This window comes from Tachypleus tridentatus, chromosome 2, assembly GCF_004210375.1.
Source record: "Tachypleus tridentatus isolate NWPU-2018 chromosome 2, ASM421037v1, whole genome shotgun sequence".
NCBI lineage: Eukaryota > Metazoa > Arthropoda > Merostomata > Xiphosura > Limulidae > Tachypleus > Tachypleus tridentatus.
In genome coordinates, this window is record NC_134826.1 from 151044517 (window position 1) to 151060560 (window position 16044).

Sequence of the window (16044 nt, forward strand, 5' to 3'; positions counted from 1 at the left end):
ACCTTCACTAGTATATTTTTCTTTGCTTGTTGTGCTGGAAGAAGTGTGTGTGTAACTTGTGAAGTTTCTAATAAAATTTAATTCTTGAGGGAAATAAAGAAAGAAATATCAAAGCTCCTGCTTTATACTGATGAGTTTTCAACATCTTGATCCAGTGAGAAATACTCAAACCAGTTGAACCTTTGACTATTCTCTCCAAGAGGAAACGTTAAGTCTATCTTGTCGTTAAAAACATAGAAAATTTCATAATCAACAATTACAAAACATAAAGAAAGAATATGGATAACAGTTATAATCAACTGATGAATTCTGTTAAAGTTGGATTCAACAGTTTAAGCCAATAAAAATGATCCAGTATCCAAATTAAAATACAATTCATGAAATCAAGTATGCTTATGATAAGTTGTGCAGCCATATTAAAGAACCATAATTGAAATGTAAAGGAAGTGTAAGAAATATTACAAAGAAACAGCAGCATATCTTCCTAACCCTGCTGCCTTTGTGAGTGAACTGAGATGTTTGAAATGTTAGTGTCAGTATCTTAATGTAAGCTTTGTCCTTGTTTGTGGAACATTGTCTCTTCTCAAATATCAAGAACTTCTTTACAATTTGCTGTTGTTTTGTGTTAATAAGACTTCTGGCTGAGACAAACACTGACAATTGACCACCTAAGAAATCTTTGTGTCATCATGCAGTATTTCCATATGAGATATTTAAAACATTTGTACAGGTATATCCTCAATGAAGGACCTTTTAAAATGGAAAGTGTGTCAGAACTGTTTGCAGTTAAACATTTTTCATCTGATCCCAATGTGACTTCACTTTTATTTTGCCAAGTAAAGATAATGGATACCAAGAACCTAGTAAATATGTGTACTGGTTCCCACCTATTAAAATTTCCTGGTAGAGCTCCTAAAATATTATTAATAATAAGATATTTCAACTTCAAATGTACTTTAAAACCCTTGCTTAAATTTAGCTAATGTTTTCATATTAATGAAAGATACCACAGGAAATTAATAAAATAATAATAGCTAAAATAGAACTAAATATTAAATCCCAAATAAGAAAATTGTGATATTTCTTTCTTTCAACTTTGTACCTAATTAATTCTATTTAGTTTTTCCAAGTTAAATTAATCTAGAAATTTGGATTCCATCAGTTGATGCTTGAACATGATAATTAAAATTTAGCAACTGTAAAAACAATTAATTTTAGTCTTGATTTATTGTTTGAGGATTAACATCACAGATTAAAATTTGCTTGTATTACTAAAATATTGGTAGTTAGATTCATCATTAATCTATACTGCACTTTATCCAAGGTAATGATTTACATTAATTATTTGGATCTTTAAAACACATTCAATGAATAATGATAATGTTTCATAATTTTATTTTAATTTTTTTTATTACTTAAACACAACCTTTATTCTGTACCAATGTACACTTTATTGAATAACTAAGCTTTATCAAACTACATAGCAAACAGTAATAACCAAGGCAAATGCCTGTTCATTTACAAAAACTTCAAACATTGCAGTTACTCATTTATTTTATATTTATTGTGATTACTAAAAATCTTGCATGTAATAACTCTCTAGCTTCTGAAAACTTTCACTACATATTAGTTGAAATTAACAGCAGTACTGGAAAGGTGAATAGATCCATCCTTCTCAAAGTTGCAGAACACAAGTTTAATGTCATAAACGTGCAAGAAGAAATTGAACACCACAGCACGGCACAGCAGCAGGTGCAACTGGAGTTTAATCCACATGAACACCATTGTTTTCTTTCTGCAGAAGACAGAACCATAATAATTATTTTTAGTGTATTACAAGAAAGTTTTATGTAATTGGCACCATCAATCTCACTGAATTTTTAAAATTAAAAAAATTATTTACCTCTGCATGTATGTGTGTTTGTTTGTTTACAAATAAGGACAAAGCTACAGAATGAATTATCTGTGCTGTGCCAATGACAGGTATTGGAACTTGGTTACTAGCAGTATTAGTCTGAAGACATACTGCTGTGCCACTGGGAGGCTCTCTGCATGTAATAAAGGTCAAAAGGATATTGTTACTGGTTTTTGTAGTAAAAGATATCAAAAGAAGGGATACATACAAGCAATAGTTCAAAGCTTCAAAATCTAACTAGTTTAAACCTACTTAAAGAGACAGAAAAATCTGATGGTGTAGATGAAATGGAAGCTATGAAAATTATAGTGAAGAAAGTGACTCCTACAAATTTTAGTTAATCAAAAACAGATGTAACCAATCAGCACATGGTAAAATATTGTACTAATCTGACAGACCAAAACAACAAACCTAACAATAATAATAATATTGTACTTAACCAAAGATGATTTTACTTCACATTCCTTATTATCATTCTTAATGGATTTTTAATCAAAGAAGTAATGAAATAACATTTCAGTTTTATCACTTGCATGAGGGATTTCAGAAAATAACAAAGATTATTAAGGTTATGATTTGGGATGTGACTGGAAATACCAACTTTTATTGGTTACATCATCAACATATCAATTATCATTGTAGAATTGGCAGTGTTAAAACTTGTTACTGTATTTCCACCCTTGTATTAAAACAATACAAAACACGTTTCACATCTTTTGTTTTGTGAGATCTGGAAGAAATTAAGAACTGTATATTCTTTAATTATGAAGCGGTTTCAAACTAACTGACTTTACCATTCACATAATATTTAAAATTTATTTAAAGTTCTGACAGTTTTATCACTTAATGTACTGAAAACAATTTCATGACATATAATATTTACAATAAAAGTAAATATAATAATACAACAGGCTAAAGAGTTGCAAAGTATCAGTTAATCGAATCAGAATATTGTCATTGACATCTCTGGATTAACTTGAAATGTGAAAAAAAAATCATAAGAGTTTATGAATACTCACTCATTCCAAAAATAAAATGCACTGTGTGTTTCAGTATAAACATCCTGAATACAGTTATAACGCAACAAAGCATATGAAGACATGAAACAAAAATCTCACTTTATGTACTTTTAATTGTGTGTACAGAAAAAAAAACAACACTTTACCTCATTAGTTAATGGACAGGTAGCAGGAACAACTTTGCTAAAAGAAAAAAAAATTACTACAACCTTATGTGAAACATGCTGTGTTATACAACATGACAGGATAAAACGTTTTTAATAATGTACTTAAACATTCGTAGGCAATAACTACATCATTTTTATAAAATGTATTTATCAGTTAACTTTACAACTACCAAGGAATGATGAATAAACTATTTAAAATATTCTAATGTAAGATGGATGTTCACTAAGTTATTTATTGCTTGTGTTGCAGAATTGTTAGTTAGACATAGTTCAATGGGCAAAAATTTAAGTTCAAGTGGATGTAGACATACAAACTTTAAGCTGAGTAAAGTTGAATGGATGGTAACTAACTTGTAGAAACCCTGGCACAGAGGATGACATTTCAAAAGTGTTCCATCTTGGTCTTTTGGTTAGTATGTATAAGATGTTACAGGATTCTCTAGTGTACTGGGAGATTGTGGAGGATATTTGTAATTGGTTTGTTTATTTCTCATTCTGGTTGGTGGAAAGACTACATGAGGTTTCAACCAATGATGAACATAGACTGTTCATCTCTATTAATGTTTAGTGAAGACTTTATAGGGTTAATGAAGTGTTTCCCACCAATCAGAACCAAGGATAAGCAAACCAGTCACCACACATATCTAACAAACATTGACTCACAGATGAAAACAGAAGACTTTCAAACTGTCATCATTTACATTGACATTTCTACAACAAAGAGTTGTCATCCATTCCAGTTTACACAATCAACACTCTACCAAAACAATATATCAAAGAAAACTTCAACCTACTGGCAACTTTAGATTTATTTCCTAAATTTATATGATGGTTATGAGGTTGGCTGAATCAAATGATCTCATACACAGTTATGGTAGAGAAAAATACGATAAAATATAAAGTTTTCCTAAAGAAAACAAAAAACATTTGCATTTTTATACAAGATGTTTTAGAGCCTTTGGAAATGAAAATTAAATATTTTCAAATGAAGAAATGTTATTTTAATCTTAATATGAATAATATAAAATCAATTTAACTTCATTCAATTATAAACAAATTTTTAGTGAAAATACTTACTTGAAATTTTATCATTTACTGAAAGTTTGTCAAATTTCCTAAAACTGTATTAACTACTTTCACAATTATTATACTTATAACTTGATAGTTACATGATGGTTACAAGGCCATGTAAAATATATGAACCTGTTGAGAAAGTGCTTACAGTATGTTGTAAATTACAAGTTATCGACCATGGTTATCCATGACAACAGTGTGGTTCAAACCTACAATTGTATCAGATACATTTTAAATCAGTCAGTGTATCAATGGGTACAAAATAAATCCCTCACATACAATCTGTATGTCCATTTTTATTGATTTCCTCACCATAACTCAACAGTCACCAAAACAACCACATGTAATCACAGCCAACAGAGGCTTATGTCTACTTCTGCCTCTTCAGACAAAACAAAAACTTCCATCATGTCTGGATGATTTATTTTCAATAAAATATCATGAAATTACACTCTGTACTACAAGATGAACTACTATCACAGACTGAGTTGACTTGGATGTTATACCTTGTACTGCTAGATGAACTTCTATCATAGATTGAGTTGACTTGGATGTTATACCTTGTTCTGCTAGATGAACTTCTATCATAGATTGAGTTGACTTGGATGTTATACCTTGTACTGCTAGATGAACTTCTATCACAGATTGAGTTGACTTGGATGTTATACCTTGTACTGCTAGATGAACTTCTATCACAGATTGAGTTGACTTGGATGTTATACCTTGTACTGTTAGATGAACTTCTATCACAGATTGAGTTGACTTGGATGTTATACCTTGTACTGCTAGATGAACTTCTATCACAGATTGAGTTGACTTGGATGTTATACCTTGTACTGCTAGATGAACTTCTATCACAGATTGAGTTGACTTGGATGTTATACCTTGTACTGCTAGATGAACTTCTATCACAGATTGAGTTGACTTGGATGTTATACCTTGTACTGTTAGATGAACTTCTATCACAGATTGAGTTGACTTGGATGTTATACCTTGTACTGCTAGATGAACTTCTATCACTTGGAGATTGAGTTGACTTGGATGTTATACCTTGTACTGCTAGATGAACTTCTATCACAGATTGAGTTGACTTGGATGTTATACTGCTAGATGAACTTCTATCACAGATTGAGTTGACTTGGATGTTATACCTTGTACTGCTAGATGAACTTCTATCACAGATTGAGTTGACTTGGATGTTATACCTTGTACTGCTAGATGAACTTCTATCACAGATTGAGTTGACTTGGATGTTATACCTTGTACTACTAGATGAACTTCTATCGTAGGTTGAGTTGACTTGGATGTTATACCTTGTACTGCTAGATGAACTTCTATCGTAGGTTGAGTTCACTTGGATGTTATACCTTGTACTGCTAGATGAACTTCTATCATAGATTGAGTTGACTTGGATGTTATACCTTGTTCTGCTGGATGAACTTCTATCACAGACTGAGTTGACTTGGATGTTATACCTTGTACTGTTAGATGAACTTCCATCACAGATTGAGTTGACTTGGATGTTATACCTTGTTCTGCTGGATGAACTTCCATCAGAGACTGAGTTGACTTGGATGTTATACCTTGTACTGCTAGATGAACTACTATCACAGATTGAGTTGACTTGGAAGTATCAATCTTAACCTTTGCAATAAAATATTATGGTTCTTGACCACTGGTTATTTTATTTTAAATTATTAACCTCTGGATTAAATCTGACTACTCCCACATATTGAGAATGAATTACTCAACTGAGGCCTTTAATGAAGTATTTGTTGGTCCAATTGCAAATGTGTATCCAGACAATGGAGAAAACATCTACAACTGCCACAGAATCGCAATCATGACAAGGTTTATTAACAAAGATCACCAAGAAAGTAGAGACATCTTCTGAGAAAAGTTATAGAGGTGAAACTGGAAAAAGTGTTGAACATGAAAAAACAACAAAATATGGAAACCAAAGTAATGGATTTTTCTTCCTATGAGAGATTCAGGTTTAATTACATTAAAAGACAAAGGATTTTTTTAAACTGAGACACAAAGCCACGAGGCTCAGTAAATAATTACTTTAAAAGACACAAAGGTTTATTTGAAGCCTCAATCACAACGCCACTTGGCTTAATAAATAACTACTTTAAAAGACCCAAAGGTTTATTTGAAGCCTCAATCACAACGCCACTTGGCTCAATAAATAAGTACTTTAAAAGACACAAAGATTTATTTAAAATGATGTCATGGATGTATGTTTCATTTGAAAGGCTGTTTTTCTATGGGTAAAATGTATATACACTTAAGAGGAATATCTTGTTCTACATATATGTTTTGCCATTGCTGTATTTTGAAAAGGTCAACATAGAACACGATTAAACATTGATAATTTATAGTGTACAGATAGTGATCACAAAATAAGTGAACAAACAAGGCTGGAAACAGTTTATTATTATTTAGTTTGATACTTCCATTATAACTTGGATATCAGTTTCATATTTTCTTTATATTTTTATGTTGTCATTTCCAGTCATTCAATATTTCTTTATTTCTGTTTGTTATCTAGTTAGTTTCTGGAGGTTTTGCCTTCATGTATATACCACAGGATCTTGCTTGTCACCTAGAAGAAATAACTATTGCTTCTTATAACTGGTAGTTTAAAATTTGATTCAACTATTGATGTTTAAGGTCTGGGTAACTGAATGTAGGAAACTTACTTGTGGGATGACTGAACATCCTTATTCTTTAACCTTCCACAATTAATGTAGGGTATATCTTTAAAAAAGGTATATTCAGTTGTTTCTCTAAACGTTTCATGCAAGTTCAGCACATTTCTATGACACTCATGTTAAAAGAATGTAAAAAGGTCATAGATTATAGCTGATCTTTTTGCCAAGTTATAGGTTACATACCACAACATTCGTTGATAGAGTTCATGTAAATATGGGCTTATTCTCTGTAAGGTTCCAAATTTCAAGGGGTGTTACAAAAAGCTGTACAGTTGTCATGAGTTGGAAATGTATGAATGTTAAATATATTTATTCAGAATAACAGGTCACCTAAGGATTACGTCTGACAACATAAGTAGTATATTCACACAGCTGTCTCTCTTCTCTGAATTTATATTTTATCTTCTAGAAATATTTACAGGTTCTTCTGTCCTACCAATAGCAGCCAGTGTAAAGTCATAAAGGTAAACAGAAGCCAATGAACAAAATGAGAAATAGATAATATGTGAATAATGTATTTTCTAGTTTATTTCACTTATTCACAGGCCTCATTTGTTTTCCTTTGCTGTTGGAATATGAAATTATTGTGTGTGTAAAACTTGGTTTATGATATGTTTTTGACTTATCACAAACTTGTACTTTTATACAATAATTTGGAAGTGGTAACCATCAAGAAAATGACAAAATCTAGGAATGAAATGACAAACTGTTTTTGGAGCAAATACTTCTCTAAACTTTACAGTGAAAATATCTCTATATATGCATTAACACAAGAGAAAATGTGTTGAAAATTAATTAAATGTAACTCTTCAGATTTCACTGGATGTTACTATCTTCAAACTGCTTGTCATTGTGGCAATATAATGTAGGTTATAACCAAAAATGTTAAATAATGATGAGCAATAGGTAGCTTATTACATACAATTAAGATGAGATGTCTCAGAACAATGTATGTGTAACCAAAAATTTTTATTATAATTCCACTAAGGTTACAAACTTTCATCTTATATTATATAACAATTTACATCTGCATAATTTTGTACCTTGAAAAATATATAAATATATTATATACATATAAGTACTTTAAAATAATTTTTACCTTTTGGACCTTTTGTATCTTTTTATCACAACAAACAAGCATATTAGCAAAAGCACTAGTCCACCACATCCACAAGACAAGGCAACAAATGTTCCATCCTTCTTCACATGAGATATTGTTTGTGCTATGAAAAGAGAACAGATACAATGTTATTCTCTTTTCTTAACAACTGTAAAACTGAAGTATTAATTTTGCTCCCTTGGGAATCATAAGATAGTTTTCTGAATGAATAAGATAACAAAACATATTACTTATTTATTTTCCTAAAGTAACATTTGTTTAATCAACAAGGATTCAGTGAGATTAGGTAAATTACTGGTTTTAAACAAAAATATATAAGTACCTTGATCTAATGTTGTATTATTTTGGATTATTTGTTGTTAATGGCAAAATTACACAAAGGGCTATCATTGTTGTGTCCACTGTGGGTATCAAAAGCATATTTTTAATGTTATAAGTTCTCAGCCTTACTGTTAAGCCAATGGTACTATATCTCATTGTCATTATTAGTAGACTTCTAAGCCTAGTTTTGGTCATTTGTTGAATTTTGCATTAATGCTAGGTTTTCTCTTGAATTAGAACTTAGCATTTTATGGAATATTTATATTTGTTGAGACTGCTGAGTTTAATTTTGAATTCTAATTTTATATTTTTCTGGTAGGCTATAAAACTGTATCATTGTTCTTATAGCTACATATTTAAGGTAGGCGTTGTGTTATATGATAGGGTGAAAGTTAACATTTTCATAATACTTGCCTCTGCTGACAATTATAGCTATTAATTGACCATCAGTGTTTCTTCTTTGTCTCAGCAACACTTGAGATGCAATGAAAACAAGGTAAGGAATTCTGAAATAAAAATGCTTACCCCTCTGAATAATTGTGCAGAAATAGCTAAGATAGTTAAGCACATGAAGAGACTGCCAGGTAAAGCAAATAATGTGAGATAAAAGTATTGAGGGAGGTCCACATACAAGTCTGTACAGTGACCTCCAGTACACAATATGACCAGGCTGTTAAGGACAAAGAAAACAGAGCTCAAAATAAAGTGCTGGCAACAATATGTTCAAGACCCTCCCTGAATATGAATAAGATCAAAATCTGATTGGACATAGAAAGTAGATGAACTATAGAAAACTGTGGCGTCCATTTTTTGTCTCGCAGAGTACTGGATAAGAATAACTGGTGTGAGGACATAGAGAAAACGAGTAAATTGTCTATGAACAAACAGCACAAATCACTCCAACCAGTGATGTCTGCAGTTCAAAAGTTACAAACAATAAACCTGCTGGTAAATGGGATAAAATAGGTGTATAGAAAGAAAACATTACCTAAATCTACCTCTTAGGTAACTGAAATGGTCATTTGAGATCAATGCTCCAAAATGATGTGAAGTATCTGGACACAATAGAATGTAGTTGTGATAATTAAATGGTATTCAATAATGCTACCATAAACACTGGCAACTGTAGAAGTAAAACATCTGTAAAAGAGCCAACTAAAAAAGATAAGTTATGGTAGACACCACTGATTGAAAAGTGTTTAACTTCCTCACTTCACAACTGGCAACTTCAAAGTAAGCAGAAACAGATACATCTTAACCATAGAAATTAAACCCAAAACGTGTGTGAAAGACAGTAAAACCTCTATTCCACAAGCTTTAGCTTCTGCATAGCTTGGTGCAACATATCCTATCAGGGTTGCCTCCACACAGAAAGCAAAAATGGAGTGGAAGAGTTGGACATATCAGAAGGGACTACAGAAACAGAAACTAGGGTGTAGCCACCAATATGTTACGATGAACAGGATCCTACAGTGGGTTGGAACAAATATTTTGTACCCCAGGTAGCGTATTAAGTGGTGAGAAGCATGAAAATGGTAATTATATCTTGTCCAGATGGAAAGTTTCTATTATCAAGGCCCAAAGATGAGGTACTGGAGACTAAACTGCTGGTAGCTGGGTGATCCAAGGAGAAGAAAGCCCACAAATTGGAGTTGCAACACATATTCTGTGTGGAGAACCTGTTTGGATTGAGACAATCTACTTGCTACTGCAAGCATTACCCATAGAACATGGCAAGTAAGAAAGGTGATAAGACTAATCCCAAGAACCAGAATTAAAAAATGAGGAACCCCAGACCACATGCCTCCTTGATGTGAAATATAAGACACAATCATGCAATAGACAGAGTGAAAACTGAGAATCTACCCTTTATGAAGCTCAAACCATGTTCTCATCTCAAAGACATGAAGGATTTGACTGATACCTGCATTCACAGAAGAGGGAGAACCATCTGTGTAATGGGAGAAAGAAAGGTAAGATATCTTTGCATCCTATTCTGAAGCAAAGAGCACTATGGGAGACAGCCAAGCATGAATAAGAAATGAGATAAAAATATAACAAACCTAGGCTGACAACATATTGAATTGGAGCAAGAAAAAATGTTGCAGTCCCAACTGAGAAGCTGCCTAGGTTGTATTTAAAAGTAGAAGCAGGATGAAATAGCTTACAATTGAAGATATGTTGCTAGAAGTAACTAGTCATCCATGGAATGCTGTGGGCACTATAGAGTGGAATAAAGAGGATAAGAAGATCCATATCATGTAACAGAACCAATGTGAAGTACATGGAAGACTGAAGGAAAACCTGGAACTGCAGTTCCTGATCCATGTGCTCCACAAACACTGATAGTGGTTAACTACACTGTTAAGGCAAAGTGCAGATAAGAGCCAACAATAACCAACTTGGACATCTACAATCTCTTTAAAAAATCAACAAAGATTAAAGAATGATTAACTTGTGAACTACACAGAATTTAGGCATTAATACAGACAAGGAAGATTGATAACTGGACACCAATCTTCTGATTTCACAGGTCTAATACTAAAAGGAATAAAAACCTTAAAGAACTAGCCAACTCTCTCACTACCTCCAGACCAACCAGACTCAAATAACCCTACAACTAAGTTCCATATTTCAATGAACTGCAGGAGATGGAAACCCTCCAGGCTGGGTGGACAAATGGACGACTAATTGTGTAAGATTATCAAATGTTCAGAAAATTTTGGAAGCAAACCACTACAGCACTTGAAGGTATACAGTAATCACAGACACTGCTGGTGGTCTGACTAAACAATGGAAACCTGGGATACAGACAGAATCTACTCTGAGTACCAGTGTACTTAGGAGCAGATGTTAGAGATTGGTACTCATGAACAGAGAAGGTACGATGACTTCCCTCTAGGAATCAATGAATGTTTAGACTCTGACAGCAACTGGGAGGAATGTAGAAGCTGAAAACTGAACCAAGGTGCATGTTAACAATGGACGTAACTCACCCTCAATGAAACTGGTGATCCAGAGAGTCTTTTAACAAACAGAATTGAAAAACATAAGAAAATGTTGAAGCTAAATTGGGGACACAGACTCACACAAGTGATATGGGAAGTCCTTCTCAGAATCCTGAAACACAAGGAGCAGAAATTGAGAGAAGAAAACATGCATCAACAAGGTGATGTAAGTAGGAAAAACCATGAAGTGACAGCAATGTGCTGGATGAGGGCTAGCTGTTCCTTCATGTGACAAACAAATAAACCTTTCAGCATGAACCACAATTTCCATGTATGTAGAAAACATTCTGCTCCCAGATCTTTCAGCCATCAAGTAAATTACAGGCTCAGAAGCAACTGGAAAAAATACCAAAAATCACACACTTGAAGAACCAACAGAAGAAAAACAAATAAAAAATAGCATAACCAAACATATCCCAAGCATATCCTTCCTTTTTATTTAAAAAGTATGATAATTACCAGTAACTGGAACAGCCAGCATCCTATGAGATAAAGTAAGTGTTTTGTTACAGCAAAGCAACTACAGGCCATCTGCCACATCAATCCTAGAGAACCAAATCCTGGTGCTAAAAGTCCTTAATCTTACTGCTGATCCACTATAGGGATGAAAATTCAACAGACTATCAGAATGCCCCAAAAAAGTAAAGCTACAGTCTCCACAAAATGTCGATAATTACCCTAAACTGCAGGGTATGAGCCTTTTGAAGAAACACCACAGATCTAAATACATTTCACTACAAATGAGATCACTGACAGTTTCAACCAAGAGTGACCCCATTTCTGATTGTTGTTTAATGCTAGATATCAGAAGTAGAAGAGGAGATACCCAGTTGTCAGATACAATAATCCAGAAATTCAAACCATAATTTGGCTTGCCAATTGGAAGAAGAAAAAATTATTATTATTACAGAATGAGCTGGATAACAAGATAACATTCAAAGTATATCTTAATTATTGTAAAACTGGGAAACCTGTAAGTGATGCTTTGTCAAAGAAAAGTGATAACATTATCTGAATTAAATGTTTATATACAGTACAAGGATAGAAGGCATGTTGATGTATGTGGAGACTATTATAAGACAAATTTTACAAAGAGCAGTTCAGTGCAGTATAACAGACAAGAACAAGCAAGAAGAAATCTGACTAATGCTGAGATGGACAAACAAGAAACCCTGGTAGTCGATTAGTACCAGTGAGTGTTAATGGAGGTAAATGTGTTTTGGAATTTAAATCTTTACTTAGTACACTTTCTTCAAGTTGTGTTCATGGTTATTTACTTGAATCTGTTATTGTTTCCTCACACACGTCTATAGTGTTAAACACAAAGTATTACAATGCATTAAAATGCAACTTAACATCCATTATGTTCAGTTTGAATTGAATTTTTATATAGATTTGTGGAGATCATGACTCGGTTATTGGTTTACTCAAATAGTATGTGTGTAATGATAACAAAAGAAACAAGGACAAAAAACCTTACTTTAGTATACCTTGTTATAAATTACCTTTGGTATTCTTTATTAAAACAAGGCTGTAAGGCAAAGCCTGTAACGTGTAACCTGCAACATCTGTGAGATTCAGTGTTTCACTATTAACCAGGTCAGACAGAATTCGTACAGCTTCGACTACTGAAGCTTCAAGATTTAAAGAATCGAAGACAGGAAGGATAGTAAACTGAAGTTTCATTGGATCTAGTAAAGAGATATTTGTGTATTAAATATAAGCTTGTAAAAGGTGCCGTATTAAATTAATGTATTTCTACCACAAAATATATGCTTTATATTTCCACAGTACATACATTGATTTCCAATACCATAAGCAATATTCATAAAATACTTGAAAACACTGATTAACTACATGCTGAGTATTTCAGACAGTAATATACTTAGAAACTGTACTATTAAAAAAGAACTACAATATATACACAAAAACAGTTGTATTGAGTGATCACTGAGAGTTGTAGGAAGACATTTGACAATGAAAAATACTTTAAGGATTTTTTGTGTAAGTATGATATAGAAAAACTTCTAACTTGAAAGAGTTCAATGAGTTTGAATTTCTCTTGAACAGCTTATAACGATATCACTAAATAAAATACAGCATCATTATTAAATCTTATTCATGAAAGATTCGTTTCTGAAGACACCACTTCAACATGTTTTTGTAATTTGATACAATACAAAATAACTAAATAAAGTTTATTTTAGCATTACAAATAAACGTAATGCATACATGAACAATTTTCTAAGAATGTTTGTCTGAATATGTGTGCTGTTGTCCATGTGTAACAGATAAAATGATTTTAGTAACAAGGTGGTTCTAAACAGTGTTTTAAATTGCACTTTAGTTCTGATATACAATATAAGAAGTAGCAAAATAAAACTAACTAGTTAGAAGTGAAGTCAGAATTAAATTCACTATATTATAATATGTTGACAAAAACAACTGTCTGTCATTTATCTTAAATGATGTATGACAACTAATTTAAATAATAGAACACAATATGATGAAACAAGCAGTACAAAGTTATGAATCACTAGTGATAAGATGTTTAGTCTGTAATTATTTGACTATGTTTCATTCTCAATGTGTAACCCATCAGTTCGTGTCTGACTGAAGTTCATATCCATTATAATATTATTTTGTTCTAATATATCGTTTTATTTTATATGTATTACATTGTGTATGCTTTTGCTGTTGACCCTGTATTTAGTTTGAATTATAAAAATGCAAATAAACCATTATCTTGGATCAAAGAAAAGTATCTCTGTAACCTGGAATTTACATTATTTGAAAACGTATGAATCAAACTAACACACACACAAATAAAAACAAGTGAGTACCATTAATAACATAGATTGCACTGCCCAAAAATCTCTCATTCTAAACTTCATAGATCATGGACTTACTTTTTAGCAGCCTAACATTGTCAATTCTTCTAGCATGTACTCCAATATTTGCTGCAAGCTGAATGCGGATGTGGTTTATAAACCCTTGCTGTTTTCTCATCTGACCATTTAAACTGAACATAGTCATCTGAACTCTAATTGGAGTAGTATCTGGATAATATAAATATGAAATACGTACTTGATAAATTATGGGAAACATAAAAAGTATTATGCTAACATAATGAATTTTATGTTTGTTACCAAAGCACTATGTTATCATAAAAGTGTACTTATCGTACTGAAACAAAAAGACCTTTTAAACTGCTGTAGGTTTTAAAATTGTAGGCTTTGAAAAACATTCCAATACTATGCTACTTAGTTAACTTTTAAAATAACTTATTGAAGAGTGCCATATCATTAGTTGACAGAGTTTTACATATTCAACAAGCCAGATACATAACATTAAGTAACTATTTTTAAGAAGAATGTTTTGAGAAGTGCCTTTGTGTATTGTTGTTATACATCATGTTTCAAAACACTTCGTCTCCAACATATAATTCAGTATTAACTAATTGGACTTCAAAAGTATTGATGTTCTATGGGAAGAGTCATGCCAAATATCCTAATCATTAGTGAAAGTGGAATATTGTTTAAAATGATTTGTATAGTGTCTGCTTTGGTATCAGTAATGAAAATAAAATTTAAAACCTAAAATACAGTTAAACACAGAGCAAATATAGTAAAGAAGTTGATTTTAAATGTCCAGATTTTAGGTGATAATTAAAGTCTTTACACAACAAATCAATTGGTTGGTGTTGATACCTGGATCAGATTTTGATAACATGCAATCTTCATTGACTTCATAGGTGTGTGTACACCCTATGACAAACCTCGATGCAGTGAAAACAGGAAGGAGAAGATATAACCTGCTAATTACTTTGAACCAGAAATAAAAACACTTTTTGAGTGATGCTTGAATATTCCATGGCAAATAAAGCTGTGTATAAAATCGATTTATATTTGAAAAAAATTTAAGAAACAGTTGATGTATACATTGGGACATGACCTGAAGTGATGGTCACCAATACTTTTTTATTTTTCTGTAAAATATCCATAACAGTAACACATAACTAAGACTTTTAAATCAACAGAAAAAGACAACTTACTTTACTGAATTAACTGATCAACTACAAAATAATTTTCCAATTCAAACCAAAACTGAAACATTTACCCAAGTGTAGAATATTGAGTTAAAATGACTTCTTGATAAGTGTCAGATAGAATTACTTACAATAACAACAAAAACTAACCAGGATAAAGATACCATACTTTTGGTGATTAAAGGTATTTGAACTCAATAGTCATTTTGTGGTAAAATAAAAATATTTATTTATAGAAATAACAAAAATAAAAATGGTTGCCTACATGCAATGACAGACCTCACTCCATGTCGTGTAAAATTCAGTCAGTAAAGAAAACTACAGTTCTGTATATTCAAATATCCTTTATAGCAGAATACATTACCTAACTAAAGAACAAAGGTTAGGAATACTAGATCAGATATTAACAGATAAGTTGAACAAAATATTCTCATAATGATTGAGGAAGATATGAAAATCAACAAGTTAAAAATACAACAAATGGTAGAGGAAATGATATGTGTGTATAATACACCATTATATGAAAGTGTATAATTAGCTGAAAGTACTTTTTAGATACACCTGACTGTTTCACTTTAAGTTTAATGTGAGCATTATAATATGAACAGATTATACAGCATGGGTGTCATACTTAGCTATTTCTAGAAGTGAGATA

The 16044-nt window shown here is 32.0% G+C and overlaps 1 protein-coding gene across 14 annotated transcripts in view; it reads right to left on the bottom strand.

Annotated features, from left to right (window-relative positions):
• Positions 1 to 1427: 1427 nt before the first annotated feature.
• LOC143245365 (uncharacterized) overlaps positions 1428 to 16044 on the bottom strand; it is a 161196-nt gene continuing 146579 nt past the window's right edge. For 12 of the 14 annotated variants that reach the window (XR_013025604.1, XM_076491617.1, XM_076491613.1 and 9 more), the window contains 5 exons: positions 14251 to 14400; positions 12847 to 13032; positions 7992 to 8115; positions 3081 to 3117; positions 1428 to 1795 (listed from right to left, as the gene is read on the bottom strand). Coding sequence is in view for 13 of the 14 variants with exons in the window: in XM_076491617.1 (XP_076347732.1) it covers positions 1766 to 1795; positions 3081 to 3117; positions 7992 to 8115; positions 12847 to 13032; positions 14251 to 14400 (527 nt within the window). In the remaining variant the exon portion in view is untranslated. Of the gene's footprint in view, positions 1796 to 3080; positions 3118 to 5517; positions 6784 to 7991; positions 8116 to 12846; positions 13033 to 14250; positions 14401 to 16044 lie in introns of those variants that run through there. The other 2 variants (XM_076491615.1, XM_076491614.1) reach the window with 2 other exon arrangements.